Source organism: Polyodon spathula, chromosome 19, assembly GCF_017654505.1.
Source record: "Polyodon spathula isolate WHYD16114869_AA chromosome 19, ASM1765450v1, whole genome shotgun sequence".
Taxonomy (NCBI): Eukaryota; Metazoa; Chordata; class Actinopteri; order Acipenseriformes; family Polyodontidae; genus Polyodon; species Polyodon spathula.
Window position 1 is genome coordinate 7208936 of NC_054552.1, and position 15327 is coordinate 7224262.

Genomic DNA, 15327 nt, shown 5'->3' on the forward strand with positions numbered 1-15327 from the left:
CTTTTCAGAGAAAAACATGCCTGACCCTGTCCAACCCATACAATTACACATTGATTTTCTATAGAGAAAGGGAGTTTAATAAATTGAACTACAGTAACAAGACCAGGTGGTCAATCATTGTTCAGTTTTCAAAGCTCTTAATGAGGACTATATAATACGGGATTGAGAAATAGTGCATTGTTCTATTTAATTGCAGCATGTCAAAGAAAAGAACATATTTGCATTTTAAACAAGCACTTAAATCTGATTGTAGAACAATTGTTATAAATTTCATTAAATATGTACCATGGTGGCGCTACTAACTTGAGAACTGTTTCTCATAATTAATTTCCTGCCAACCCCCCCCCCCCCCCCCCCCCCCCCCCCCAAAAAAAAAAAACTAAAGAAACAAAAAACCTTTGCTCTTATTCTATCGTGTTTTTCTTGGATGATCTATACTTTGTTGATCTTTTTATGAATCATTAATTGTATTTATTTTGTCGTCTTCTCTAAGGTCTTCAATAGTTAAAACAGTTTATGATTTTCAGAAGTCGACTCTGAACAAACAGTATAGCCTCTTGCATAACTAAAAATAAATTTGGTGACTTTATATAGAATTCCATTAATTTACAGAAAAATGTTTCCATAGACTTGCTCATAATCCGTGCAGTAATGTTTTTGGAATATGCCCTGCATTTTTAATGCTGCTCTCTCTCCTTCAAAACAGAAACTGTGACAGAGTATCTGCTTTGATTGCTAAAAACAAAATACATGTATATATGATAGCCTAGGAAATGTTATTTGTATAATTTGCTTTAAAAATAGCTTTATCAGTAAAGTTCCAGGTTAATGGCATTTGCAAAAAAATAAAAAAAATAAATAAATAAAATAAACTATAGCCACTCTATCATTCGTTCTGTATTGAGCAAGGATGTAATGGCACAAATAAACGCTGTATATCTGTACTTTAAAAAAAATACATTAGTACATATAACATGAATCTAAATATTAAAACAACAGTACACAACATGTGTTACCATAGTTTACAGCCACATTTCTGTATTTGTAACAATAATGTAGGCCTAATATAAGAATATCTTCAAAGTCACAAAGACAACTTTGCACATGAAGCTACTAATAAAAAAGCAGCACTATAACTTCTAGCTTTTTCTGCACTTACTACACTGTACTTTTTACCCATTTAGTGAAGATTGTACACTATATTTGGCAGGTCCAAGAAATCTAGAAAATGTCAAATAAAGTATGGTCTTTCAGTGATACAAAGTAGGGTTTTAACATGGTAGGAGTTAGTAAAACACATTCAAATCTCCACTTCATAAGTAAAAATAGTAATAGTAAAGTGTTGAAAAAGGAAAATGGGCTTGATTAGCAATAAACTGGATATTAGAACAAATATCCTATTCCTACCGTAAGAAAAAGGTGGATTTCTGGAATGTGGTTTAAAAAATTACCACTAGGGGTGTGGAACTGTGAGTTAGTACAACATATTGGAGAAAAAAACAAATTATTTTTTTTTAAGAAAAAGAATTATGCTTTTGCCGAAATCCAGCACTAAAACACAACAGATAACGGAAACAGAAAAAAATAACGAAAACAGAAACAACAATAGAGAATGATAGAATATCATTTTCCAGGTACCAGGCTCTCTACAACAGCTGGGTCCTTTCTGGAGTTGCTCGGTAGTTCAGCCCGACATTTTTTGAAAAAAAAAAAAAAAGAAAAAAAACAGAATAACAGCACCTGCTAAACAAAAGAGCCTCTTTCTAAATGAGCACTTGCGTACAATTACCTTGAAGAGGCTGGCCACCATTGTTACGCCAACCCATTCTTTCTTTCAATCAAAAGACGGAAGACAAGTTTTGCATGCACCTGCGTCTGCTTATTTAGTGCAAGTAGGCCTGGCCTTCAGCCAATTCTCAATACCTCAAGTGCCCGCCAAATAAGGTACTTATTGATTTGCAATACAGCATAATAGGCCATCAGCTTAATTATTACTGAAGAGACATTGTTCTGGATGTCTCATATTTATATTTGTGAAGCTTGTGGGGATGGTTATGAATCATTTGAATTGCATTCATTTGCATAACTTCAGAACAATGTAGTTCTGCTATTGCCTTTACCGCCTTTGAAATAACACATGCACACACGCACACGAAACATGCTATCTAGCAAGGGACGCTTTAAGAATGCAGTCGTTTTTAAGGAGAGTCCTGACAAACCCACTGCATTGTCTATTGAAACTGGCAGTCCTACAAGAAGATGAGATCCTTTGTACTGTACACCTTTATCATTGCGAGGGTTCTCTTATGGTGGCCATAGGGCCAGAAAAAAAAAAAAATTAATGCCAGCTGCCAGCTACTCAATGAAGTTTAGGAAAGTTAGCTGATGTTTTTTTTTTCTCCTTCTTTATCTAATGCATTTTACACTACACTGAAATAAATGTCAAGTCCTTGTGGGTTAAGAGACAGAAACTGCTGAGACAGAAACAAACAGAAGTTCGCCCTATAGTAGCATTCTGTGTTGATAATATAACACTCTTCCAATATAAACTCCTGCTGTTTTAATGTGTAACTCTAGATATTCTCCCAGTTTGTACAAAAGTTAATTAAATCTAGCCCTCAGGCAAACGCACAGAAAGATGAAGCACATTTGTTTAAATAATTGAAAGACAAAATGAACTGGGTGTTTAAATGCTGTTTTCTATACAATAGGTCTGCTCTGATAAACACAAAGTAGAATGGAATGATTCGTTCAGGTAAACAAATAAACCCAAATAAAGCGGCATTTGGCAAGTCAAGTTAAAGCTGGCTAATACTGAATTCTCAACCGAGCATCCTTTAGGCCTAATTTATTAAGGAAAAGCCTAAATAGGCACTTAGACCATACATTTATGCTAGGATTTTAAAAGCCTCCACACATTATGTGTTATCCTGAAGGCAATGTTAAGCCGAAACGCATCCATTTTTTAATGTGTGTTTAACCAATAAAGTATTTTTTGATACGAAAGTTACAGGGTTTCCTTCCCTTTATTTTTATATTACTGTGGCAGGGTGGCTTGTGGGTGACATCAGACCAGGAAGAAACAGACTCCAGTACTACGGGGTGAAGCATTGCTCCGTGTATTTACTGCAAAACAAAAGGTTTGAACACAAAGCAAAAAACTAAACAGCACGTTGGCCAAAACAAACAGACAAACAAAGATAATTCAGCAGAAGTAGCAATTCTTTTATCTATCTTTTCACTCAAGTCTCTCATTCTTACTCCCTGAACACCCAACCCTAATGAGCGGCTGACTGCTCTTTATATAAACATGGCCATCTCCAGATCGATACTCGATAATCAAGTCATCTGGAGATGGCCATATTATGCACGTGTTCAGCTGGATGGGGCATTTTAACCTCATCCCTGCTGTAAAGCAATAATGAACAAACCTTGTGTTTTTAAACACTAAACAATACATTTAAATCATAATAATACAACACAAATACAAAATAAACACAGGGCCGAAATGTACCCCGTCACAATTGAAAAAGGCACCCAAACATTTGTCTTATCTCATGTTAAAAACAATAATTATACTGTACACAAAAACTATTGGCAGACCAATATATAATAGTTAAATATAATCAATACTGAGCTAAAATAACAATATAAAGCCTTGTCTAGCCATACCGACACATAGTTTACAACAGCCTCGTATTAACGTGTTACATGTCTGCAGCCAAATATCAACTTTACCACTACAGCCACAGTCACACACTTGCCTTAATTTAAAATGTATTAGACACAACCTGAAAAAATGTTTAGTGCATCTGTCAGGTTTGGTTTAGTGTACCGACAAGGAGATGTAAATGGCGAGCTGAACTAACCTCTTCCTACACTCCGTATATTGGATTGCAGACGTTACATTTCAGGTCACAATTGCCAACCCACAGCTAATCATGTTTAGTTCCATCGTTTTACAATGTTAGTTACTACTTCATGTAGATGCATTTCACAGCGGCCCTGTTGCTTTGTTATAGGGACCTGATAGAGAACTGGATTAAGTGGTTATTTAGAATAATTTGGGGTGGGAGAGGGGCAATGAATTACATATATAGGCTATTTTTTAAAGGTGCCCAGTATACAGTAGATGTTGCCAAATAACCCACAAAATCTGTAAGGGGCTTAATTGATCCATGTTTCCCTATAATGCATTGCATGGGAACTAACCTGTCATACTATTAGAAATCCAGATGAAAATGCAGGTGCATCTCCTGCACTAAAGCCCGGGACAGACATGAAATGAAACTGTTGTCTATGGAGGTGTCCAAGCACCGTGAAGTGTTTGACCCCTCCCATATTTCATACAAGGCCAGGGAAGTCAGTATTTTACACAATCGCCCCTGATAAGCATCCTTCCTGTAGCCAATTTGATATTGTTAACATGTTTTGCCTTTTTTTTGTATTCTGTAGTTTCTTTGATTGCATGATGTTAAATAAAATATCGAAATGATGTTCTGTGGCAGGGCTGGCGTCTGCCCCTGTAAATAGTATGGTTTGCTTTGGGGTTTGGGGTTGGGTTGTAAGTAATAATGTGTTTAGTTTGTTTAATTGGATGGCAGGGCTGGGAGGTTAGACGTACCTGCTTGCCTAATTAAAAGGAATGTGCAGCAGCTGGAACTGAACAATTGACAAACAATTAACCCTGCTCATCTGCCTTTAAAAATTAATTGAAAAGCCAGTTTCTGTGTTCTTCTTGATGCTTTTTCTGCACAGCTTGGAGGTGAACCCTCACAACTGTGTGTGGAACCAGGGTGAGCTTCAGCACAATCCCTGCGTGGTTAACTGGATCGTAGGTATTATTTTGGGGGATTTTTAATCCTACCAGTTTATTTCGTTTATGTTAGGAAGAAGGTTACTGGTGCAGGACCTCCCTGCGTAGCGTGAAAATGGCCAGTGGGGCCATGCCGAACCTGTCCTGCAAACAGAATCTCAACACGAGTTGCTTTCTTAAGATTTGCCTTTTAAAGTCAAGTTCTATATAAAGCACTTTTTAGCATAGTCAGTGTTATTGCACATAGATGGCCCAATTGTTGTGTGTGTGTGTGTGTGTGTGTATATATATATATATATATATATATATATATATATATATATATATATATATATATATATATATATATATATATATAAAAACGCTCAGATCTAAAAAACGCTCAGATCTGCCAGTGAACAGGACTTGGGGAGACCAGGCGGGATTCCAAACTTTATTTAATAAAAGCCCGACAAATCTCTGTTTGGGGCGGGGTCATGCCAAAACACTCTCTGTCATCGTGTCACTCTCCCTCACTTGCTCTCTCTCTCTCTGTTCTTACTTGCTCACTCACTTTCTTCTCTTCTACCCACTCTCACACCTGCCAACCATACGCACACAATAACTACCCTAGCGCTAACGGCGTGCCACATACGTGTACAATACACATAACACTCAACATGACGAACAACAAGACAAACACAGAGTCCAGAGGGATGCCATTGCCTGGGTTGTTACAATATACACATACATACAAACACATACAGTATTTATATTTTTATATAGTGTGTGTGTGATTTAGCAAGATGGCTTTCTACTAATTTTGTTACGTAGAAATATTTTGAAGTGTATGATTATCATCATTGCTGTATAGAATAGTACCAACATGAAAATAACAGTGGCATGTATTCTCACAATCCATCCTTGTATTCCTTGTTGGATACAGCCAATATAGAGTCAGATATCTTAAAAGTTAATTCCTGGCTTGCTAGTACAGTACTATATAGACTGACCTTGACATCTTTGAAACTTGCTGTCCTTCAGTAAACAAAAGTTGGGGACATTTATATAAAACATTCTGTTCATCAGAGATAATGATTAGACTATGTACAATGTGTTCAGTTGTTAACCTTTGCCAAGCATCCCTTTTTTGGAGGTAGCTGTTAATATGTAATCAGATATGGGCCTATATTAATATTGCTTTTGAAGATGCATTGCAGAATAGTACACTTAGACCAGCCCCCTGCACATGCACCAGACGCTGTCCTGAGGGAAACTTTGGGAGTCGGGCTACACACAAGAAACACAGAATGAACAGCAACGTGGTTAATATAGAGACAAGGAACATGGAAACCCAGGCAGGCTCGGTGCTCTACATCGACATAATTGTAGACGAAAGCGATCTGAAAAGCGGGGTTATTTCCTTGCTAAAGAAACTGCGGCCCCATTGGAAACATACGGATATTAAACTGAAGGCAAGTAAAGGAAACGACGGGTTTAAATAAAATGGGGAATGAAATTGACAAGCATCCTGTGAAAACACACAGGGTGCAGCAGGGCCTCTGCAGTAACCAAAACAAACAAACAAGTTTTTCGGTTGGGGAACAATAATGAAACTGTTAAACATAAATACGTATTTCAATGTAATTGTTTATGTAATGCAAAACAGCCTACTATTAATATTTATACAAATACTTAATAAAATAATACGTAATAAAATTATATCCCGGAACCACGTGTAACTTTTCTTGTTACATAATTTAAAACCCCAACAGTTGTAAACAACACTATCGGCAATACACAGGATGAAACTGACAAAATGGTATTAAAACAATTAGTTTAAAATAACTATTGATTATAGAGGTTTTGCTGTAACTTATTAATTACCTTTTTAAAACGTCAGTTCTTGTCATAGCTACATTAGATTCGGAAGCAAACTGCTGTGCAGCTGCTTTTCTCTCAACTTAAAATGCAAAGCACGTCCATAACAAGCCCTGCATAGGGAAGGATTTTCAATACTGCTGTGAATGGTGAAGGCGTGACAGTCAAATAACCAATCAGAAGTTACTTACACAAAAACAGCGTTTCGGAGCGGACACGTGGACCATGTCAGAACTTTGTCCTTTAGAGTTGAGTTTTTAAGCGCACAGTAACTTTACATAAGGTTGTTCCAATTGAAATAATTATAGAGAAATGTAACTCCATAACTACGTATATTTGAATTATTGATTAGTATTTTTTGTTTTTCTTAAATGTGGCTTACCACTATAACTATAGGTATACCACCTGTGACCTACATACATACAGGTATCTGTTGTGATTTTTAATCAGCAAGAATATCATTATTGAAATTGTTTTTGTTAAACACGCTGACTGTGTACTGTAACCGCATTGTACTGATATTAGTGTTGGGATATTTCTAAAGAAATGAACAGATGCAGGCTAAAAATTCAGGATGTCATATAGATAAAACATTAAACATACAGTGTATAAATTAGATCCATTCTTGTCTCCAGTGTGTTCTGTGTAAAATTAGACCGCATATTGTATTGTAAAACCAATATAGAAATTAAGTAAATTGGGCCAGGCAATGTTGTACATCAGTTTTGACTTTGTGGTCTGCCACAGTATGTTTTACCAAAATGTGTAAAAAGCATAGAGAATTTAAGCTAAGTGCCAACTTTCTGTCTATTTCATTTGTCTAAACATTTATCTTCATACTGTTAAAGAAATGCTTCATTTAACACCTGCTTAGAATGTTTATGCAAAAAAGGACATGCAATTGGTAATAGTCTTATTACTATATATATATTATATATATATATATATATATATATATATATATATATATATATATATATATATATATATATATATATATATATATATATATACATACATATATATGTGTGTGTGTGTGTGTGTGTGTGTTCGGATTTAATCAGTGTCCAGTTATACTTGCCTTTAAATCAGCAGAGATCATCTACGGTTGAGTCATGCAATAGCAGTAGGCAGCAGTCCCCAGGCAAATTTATAGTTCTGTGAAGGTGACCGTTTTATTCATGTCAGCAAACATTGGCGCAATCTCCCAGAGAAATAGGCTTTGTGTTCCAAAGAATCCCAGCAGAGCAGTCTGGAGATCTTTCAATCTTACGCGGAACAAGCAGGGCAGCCCCATTCCCAGTCTAGCTGCTCGTGGCTGCTTGTCAGTTCAGGCAGTGTTTTCTTTGGCCCAGAAGCATGTCAATGAGTGGAAGCAAAGAACCTGTTAGTAAGACGTATAACAAAACAAAAAAATAACTAGTTTGTTCGAACCAGACAGGTAAAACTATGCAAAGACAGGCAGACAAGTGTCTGCTTTATTGACATATATGGCTAATACACAAAGCAAACACTGAGTTTATTTTATATAAAGTCTAATCCTACCTGTAGCTGAAACCATTCAACATTATTATATTTGAACAAAAAATAGAGCTTTTACTTCCAGAACATGCTGTACCAAATATTGATGTTGCAAATCTGCGCCTCTTTATTTTAAAAGCGTGTGGAGTATTAAGTATTTCATCTTTGGTAATTAGTTAATTAAATAAAAGCCAATATTACACCATGTGTACAGCTGAGTAGTTCGTAGTTAAGTGGACTACATATATAAGCTTTTTCTTTGGTCAGTAAAGAACTGCTAGATGACATACTGAAATATGAAATATTTTCAGTTATGTTTCACCAGTACTGGTTACCCAAAAATGGAAATCTGAACCATACAGATGTTCCTTAATCTATATGCATAACATAACCCTACTATTATTGTCTTGGCTAGCTTTGCATTTGGCTAACAATACAAGCATAAAAATCAGCTTATAAAATATATGGGCCTACCTGCTAATTATTGAGGTTGTAGTTTTTTGTTATTTTTTTTTTTAAATGGCAATTACTTTTGTCCAGTGCTTTGAGGGGAATTGGGTCTTTCCCGTTTGCTTTAAAGTAAAACTTCCCTGATTTAGCAGACACTGGATGATTTGACAGGCAAGCACTTGATCCCTGTCCAGCTGGAAATGAATTGTCTTCATCAGCAGCATTCAGTTAAGGATGTCTTTTTAATTTTACTCTTTGTTTGAGTCTCTCCAGATCCTCCCTTCATTTTAAGTACAGAGCTGTGCAGTAGGTATGCCAAGTGGTTTTGAAATATAAATTATAGTCTCTTTTTTCAGATGTTATTGGAAAGAACGTGGAATTTATGTTACAGTACAGGATGTTCATGAGTATCTGCCAACCCTTCCTTTGTAAAGTTAATACAACAAAAATCAAAGTAAGAAAGTGCTAAACTACACTAAGCAGGTACAACTGGTGTTTTAATACCCAATAGATTTTAAAACTTACAATCCTCAGTAAGGTCGCAAATGGCTATGCGGTTTTTGCATTTAAAGAAAAATCTAACAATGCTTGCTACGTTTTTTTGTATGTGATGTAAATGTAGAGTAGAAAACATCACAATGAAAGGATGCATTTAAAGCAAAGATATAAATGATTGCAACATTAAACCTTTATTTTTTATTATGACTTCACAGGGTCCAGTTTTCGTGTTTATTGATGCATTTAAACTGATTGGACCCATGGGGTATATGTGTTGTATTCTCCGATTATTGATCATTAATAGTTAGATATGAAGGATTTGCCTCATCTGAAAAGGTTCCTTTTGTGTCCCTCTTTAAAATTTGAGGCTGTCATCTGCTGTAATGTTTTGTTGCTTTCCTGGTGTGGATGATCCACTCTCCTCACAGTATTACGATTGTCCTGTGCATGGCCACACAAAATAGATTTCACAGATATCTTACAGGGTATTTAGAGGAATGTGCTTATGTGAATGTAAAATGTATGGAAAATTACATTAAATTACCCTTATGTGTTCATCTTTCTAGACAGTTTTAACCCCTCATAGAAAGTGTACTGTGATCTAGTAGTTGTACTTAATAATCTGAGGGTAAACCAAACATATTTTTTTACAGAAGTTCTCAGTACAGTTCTTTGGTTTGTTTTTAAGAATGGTGACTAGTAATGTTAGACCAAAGCATTATGGATAAATATTAGGCTTAATGTATTTCAAAACCTTTTTTTTCAGTTATATTTTCAAAAATTCAAATTTGTTCTTCATAAGTTCACAGTACAGTTTAGAAGTCTATCCATATTATGCATACAAGTCTTCAGATGTTTATATTTGACGTTAACTCTGGAATATTCATATATATATATATATATATATATATATATATATATATATATATATATATATATATATATATAGATAGATAGATAGATAGATAGATAGATATAGATAGATATAGATAGTAATTTTTTTTTTATGAACATGCGTTATAGTTTTCTTTCTTTATTCTGTTAAAACATGATAGAACAACCCTGTTACAAAATAAATTAAATCAGTGTATATCCAATAAACACCGGTAAAACACTGGTTACTCAATTCACGTTGACTTGGCCCCTTTTCCTGTGAAAAGAATAAATAAAATAATCTCCAAAAAAAATAAAAGCTATATTACAATTCGATAGGGAGTATTTACATGCTTGTGGAATTTAAAACAGAATTGCAAATTGTGGTGAAATGTAAACAACATGCCTAAACACACAAAAACCCCAGTGACCATAAGGATTTAGTTGTGGTAGACAGCAAAGGAAAGACGGTACAATCGAAGTGTGCAAGTACTGTGGAGTTACTATACATATTGTGGCAGAAAAAAAAACATCCAAGAATTTTGGAAAACAATAATTTCATACAGTATATAACAAGCAAAAGCTCAGAAAAAAAAAAAATATATATAAAAGCTCAAAAGCTAAAAATAAGCACCGAAAAATGAAATACAGAAAAACAGAAGCCCTAGTTATAATATACGCATACCCACATCAGAAATGACTGTAAAGCAACTGTGACAGGGAGGATCCTGTCGTTGTTTTGTGCAGCTCGGACGCGCAACAGTTGTTAGGCAACCAATTGAGCAGGTAGGCTCTACCAGTGCTGAGCTGATCGAGAGGTCTGGATTGGCTCGAGGCGACTGCACCGCCATGCTACACAGACGGGTGCTTTGTTTACATCGAGAAGGAGAGCGTTTGCGCCACAAGATAACTACTACGGAACCCTTCAACTGCAAGACTGCGCCTGTGAAGGCTCTGCCCAGCCAAGACTGTCGTAAAGACCTGGAGTCACTGGGAGGCCGAGACTTAGGTTAGTTTAGGGGATGTTGATCCCATACAGTATAGGGAGGGTAACATGGTGTAGTAGGTTCCTGGAGTGGGACGTCTCTTTTAAATGAGGTTAGCGCTCGCCTTATATGGCAAACTTTTATTTTTAGCTTCTTTTTTTTTAAAAAAATGTTATTAAATCTGACACTAGGGCTACTATTGCTGGCACCCTAGTGGCAGCTCCTGTGTGTCTATTAAATATATGTACCTGTGAGGCGTGTTCACACCCAATGCTATGTGTCTGACTCATTATTATTCAGTGACGAACCATACACGTAACACTTCCCTCTGTTACATATGGTGGCTGCGGTGAATGTCAATGGTCCTGCTGAGTCAAGGCAGGACAGACACAGAGCAGTTGGCTGCCAGGATGCATAGGCAGAACCAGATGACGATCAGCAGCCACCGGAGACATGAGTGAAAAGCCAGTGATGGAGGCGTTGCCATCTTCAAAGGCCAGAGTAGGAGTGGCTGCCTACTTGTCTGAAGAGCCAGAGGAAGAGCTACGGTCCAAGAAGGAGTAGCTGCCGTCCCGACAGCCTGAGGAAGAGCTGCCATCCGACAGCCTGAGGAGGAGGATCCACCATCTCCAGCCATAGTAGGAGTAGCTGCCATCCAGAGACCCAGAGGAACCACGTCACAGAGTAGAAGCAGTTGCAGTCTGAGGGCGAAAGGAGGAGCTACTCTCCTGAAAGCCAGTGACCCATCCACCACCCATGGGTAACAGTCTGGTGCCTGTGAGTGTGAGCCCTTGGTGTCTTGACCTCCCATCGCTGGGCCCGAGTCCGAGGCCGCAGCATCACGAGGCACGGTTGTTTGCCCAGATTCCTGTTACACTCTCCCTGGTGAACCAAACGTTGTTGCACTACCATGGAGGCACCTCTGCCTGCAACTGCCTGGTCACCAGCCTGCATTCCGGTTGCCCTGTCCACGCCTGTTACCTTTTCTTGGCCCCTTTGAGGTGGTGCGGTTGACGACAGTGACCCACCCGCTGACCCTCAACAGACAGAATGTGCCAGTGGTCCGATTCTGAGGGGGAGGGTATATAACAGGGAGGACCCTGTCACATGTTCATTTGCAGATGTGTGTAGCTGGGACTTGTAACAGGCGATGCGTTGCTAGACATCTAAGCGGGAGCAACAGCAGTAGTTTAGTTTAGGGGATGTTAATCCCAACCAGTTTAGAGAGGGTAACGTAGGTTCCTGGAGCGGGACATCTCTTTTAATGAGGCTAGTGCTCCCCTTATATGGCAAACTTATTTTTAGCTTTGTTTTCTTTTGTTTTCTTTATTAAATCAGACACTAGGGCTACCATTACCTTAGTGGTAGCACCTGTGTGTATATTATTATTCCGTGATGACCCACGTTACAGCAACCAAAACATTATTTGTTTGATTTCATATTCCAATGAGAAGGTAAAAAAAGTCTGTGATAAGGATTTTGTTGCTGGTCTAAAGACAGGATGAGTTTCCATGAAATGTAAACACTTCATACACCAAAATATGCAAAGGGAAAACAGGATGAAAGAGACTTTCTTACTCTCAATAAATCATGTCACAATTTAATTTATGAACGCCAATTTGTATTTTCAGTGTTGAACTCTTTCTTGTTCTTTGAAGACTTATTTTAATGTGGTGTTTCAGCTTGTCTATACTGCCTTCAGTTTAAACACGCAAAATACGTAATCATGTTCAGGAATAATTACTGATACAATCTGATATCACGGTTTTATATGGCATGTAAAAAAATATACCGGTGTACGGTATATGTACCATCCTAATCCGCACTGTAGTTTTCAGCATATAAAAAACACTATAAAGTGATCATGTAGCACTCGTGATCATTTATACACCTGTGGCTGGAGCCTTAATTCATCATCACTTATTCAATTCATGGCTCCAGTCTCATTCCCATGGCTTTCGCCTTGCCACACACCTCCCCCCTATGTGCGTAGTATACATACCCGCCATCGGCCACCTTCCCCCTAAAACACAACTTCCCTCCTCACATATCTCTTTCCCCATGTGGATCCTTGAGGGTGGGTTGGTGATCGGGGCTGTAGTGAAGGTTTCTTCACCTCCTCCTCGTTCTGCCAGCGTGTGCTGAGCACTGGCAGTGGAAATGTTGCCTCCTCTGGACTTACGGCCAGCAGTGGCAGCGCTGGCAGTGGAAAGGCTGACAGCAGTGCAGCACGCTACAGCCCTGGCAACACTGGCAGTGACAGCGGCAAGGCTGACAGTGGAAATGCTGGCTCCTCCGGATGTGCAGCCAGCTGTAGCAGCGCTGGCAGTGGCAATGCTGACAGCAGCAATACTGACAGCGGTGCTGCGTACTGCAGCCGTGGCAACGCTGGCACTGGAGACAGCGGGGCTTCTCCCTCTGGCCCTGGAGACAGAGGGGCTTCTCCCTCTGGCGCTGGAGACAGCGGGGCTTCTCCCTCTGGCGCTGGAGACAGCGGGGCTTCTCCCTCTGGTGCTGGAGACAGCAGGGCCTCTCCCTGTTGCTCTGGAGCTTGGACCAGTTTCATCGCTCACCTCTGGGGATGGCTGCTCCTCCCCTTCTTCCTCTTCAGGGCCGGCAGCTGTTCCTCTTCCTCCTCTATCTCTGGGAGGGGGCAGTTGAGGCACCAGCTTGAGGCCTCGAGAGCACTGCTGTAGGTTTCCCTGCTATCCTCTGGCACTCAAGCAGGCAACATCTCCCTCACTTGCCTCTGGGACCGGCCACTCCTCCCCTTCGTCCTCTTCACCCCGAAAGGGTCTGCACTCTATGTAGTGCACAGGCCCTGCACAAGCGAGGCACCACAGACCTTCTTCCATCCTCTTCTCTTTCTTTTTTTTTTTTTTTTTTTTTTTTTTTTTCAAAACTTGCCCTTCAGGTCTGAGTCACTTAGGGGCACTGTCCGACCTCTGACACCACATGTGACAGGACACTGTCAATGGCAAGCTGTTTCTAATAGGAAGTTGCAGGTTAAGCGCTCAGACGCACGTTTATTATTATTATTATTATTATTATTATTATTATTATTATTATTATTATTATTATTAATAATAATAATAATAATAATAATAATAATAATAATAATAAATCCAAATGAACAAAACATGTTAACAAAATAACAAGCACAAGTTGCCAAAACAAAAGACCATACAAAAAACTCACAGACATAAACACACAGGACACGGACACAGCAACACGAAATACCTTCACCGACATTAACTCCAGCACTAATCCATCTAACACCTGTGATCACCCTAGCTGGCCAGCCACATTCCCATGTGTTTTTACCCCTTCCCTGCTACCCAATATTCCACAAACACACCCGTGCCTCAGTAGGACTCTCACCCTGCCGTGCTGCCCACACTGCCTCAGCTGTACAATAGGGAGGACAGCTATTCAAAATAGCATGCTTGTAGAGCTCTGGTTGTTTTGTTTTCTGCTTTTGTAATAGGAGTTAAAACTAACGAGTAGAAATATAAATAAACACAATAATACATACATTTATTAACAGTTTGTGTTGTAGAATATCCAGATTTACAAAGAGAATCTGTTTACATCAAATTTCTTTAATTATGGACATACTGGATTGAGAAAATAATATAGCTTTCATTCCAATTCTGGACATTTTTTTCAGTTCTAATGCAGCACTTATTATCGATACATTGTTTAAAACTATTCAATACATCAAAACACCCTTTTTTCACATTACCTAGAAAAGGCTCCAATGTGTGTCTTGTGAAGTAACCAATAACATGACAGCAATTTCCTTTGATCTCATTCAGAACTAAATCCAGTTTTGTATGTTGCATTGCACTCTTCATCAAAGCTCTGTGAAATCGTTTAATACCACTTCACCATGCTGTAGAAAGCCATTGGTCACTTCGCAAACACATACATGTTGTATTGCATTACTGCTCAAATTGGCATGACAGAATTCACAGGTGATGTCCATCAATGTAAAATGTCCAGGTGACTACAGTATATAGCATATTTTGAAAACAACACAAGCCTGTTCATTCCTTGTTAGAACACCATTTGCCCCCATCTAAAGAAATATAATGTATTACTACTTTACACCTTCCCATGCATTTATAACGTCTGTATAAAAAGTGCTTCCAAACTTATGTCCTAAACCTACTTTTACTGAGCTTCCATTTCCACAAAACCTTGCCCTCACACAGGTTTTCGAATACCTACCCAGGCATATTTAATAAGTAAAATACAGACAATAGATATCATTTTTGCTAGACTTGTCAAGCATTGTTTGCCACTCTTTTCGTCTGTAGG

At 38.3% G+C, this 15327-nt stretch overlaps 1 protein-coding gene and 1 long non-coding RNA gene across 7 annotated transcripts in view; one reads left to right on the forward strand and one right to left on the reverse strand.

Annotated features, from left to right (window-relative positions):
* The window catches only part of LOC121295067, a 131724-nt gene extending 124840 nt beyond the window's left edge, over window positions 1-6884 (reverse strand). Inside the window, exon 1 of one of the 3 annotated variants that reach the window (XR_005946846.1) lies at window positions 6683-6884. This is a non-coding gene — a long non-coding RNA (uncharacterized LOC121295067). The remainder of the gene's footprint in view (window positions 1-6682) is intronic. The other 2 variants (XR_005946848.1, XR_005946847.1) reach the window with 2 other exon arrangements.
* LOC121295065 (ethanolamine kinase 1-like) overlaps window positions 6018-15327 on the forward strand; it is a 61909-nt gene continuing 52599 nt past the window's right edge. For all 4 annotated transcript variants that reach the window (XM_041219365.1, XM_041219367.1, XM_041219368.1 and 1 more), the window contains exon 1: window positions 6018-6270. In XM_041219365.1, coding sequence (XP_041075299.1) covers window positions 6106-6270 — 165 coding nt within the window. In that variant the 5' untranslated portion in view covers window positions 6018-6105. The remainder of the gene's footprint in view (window positions 6271-15327) is intronic.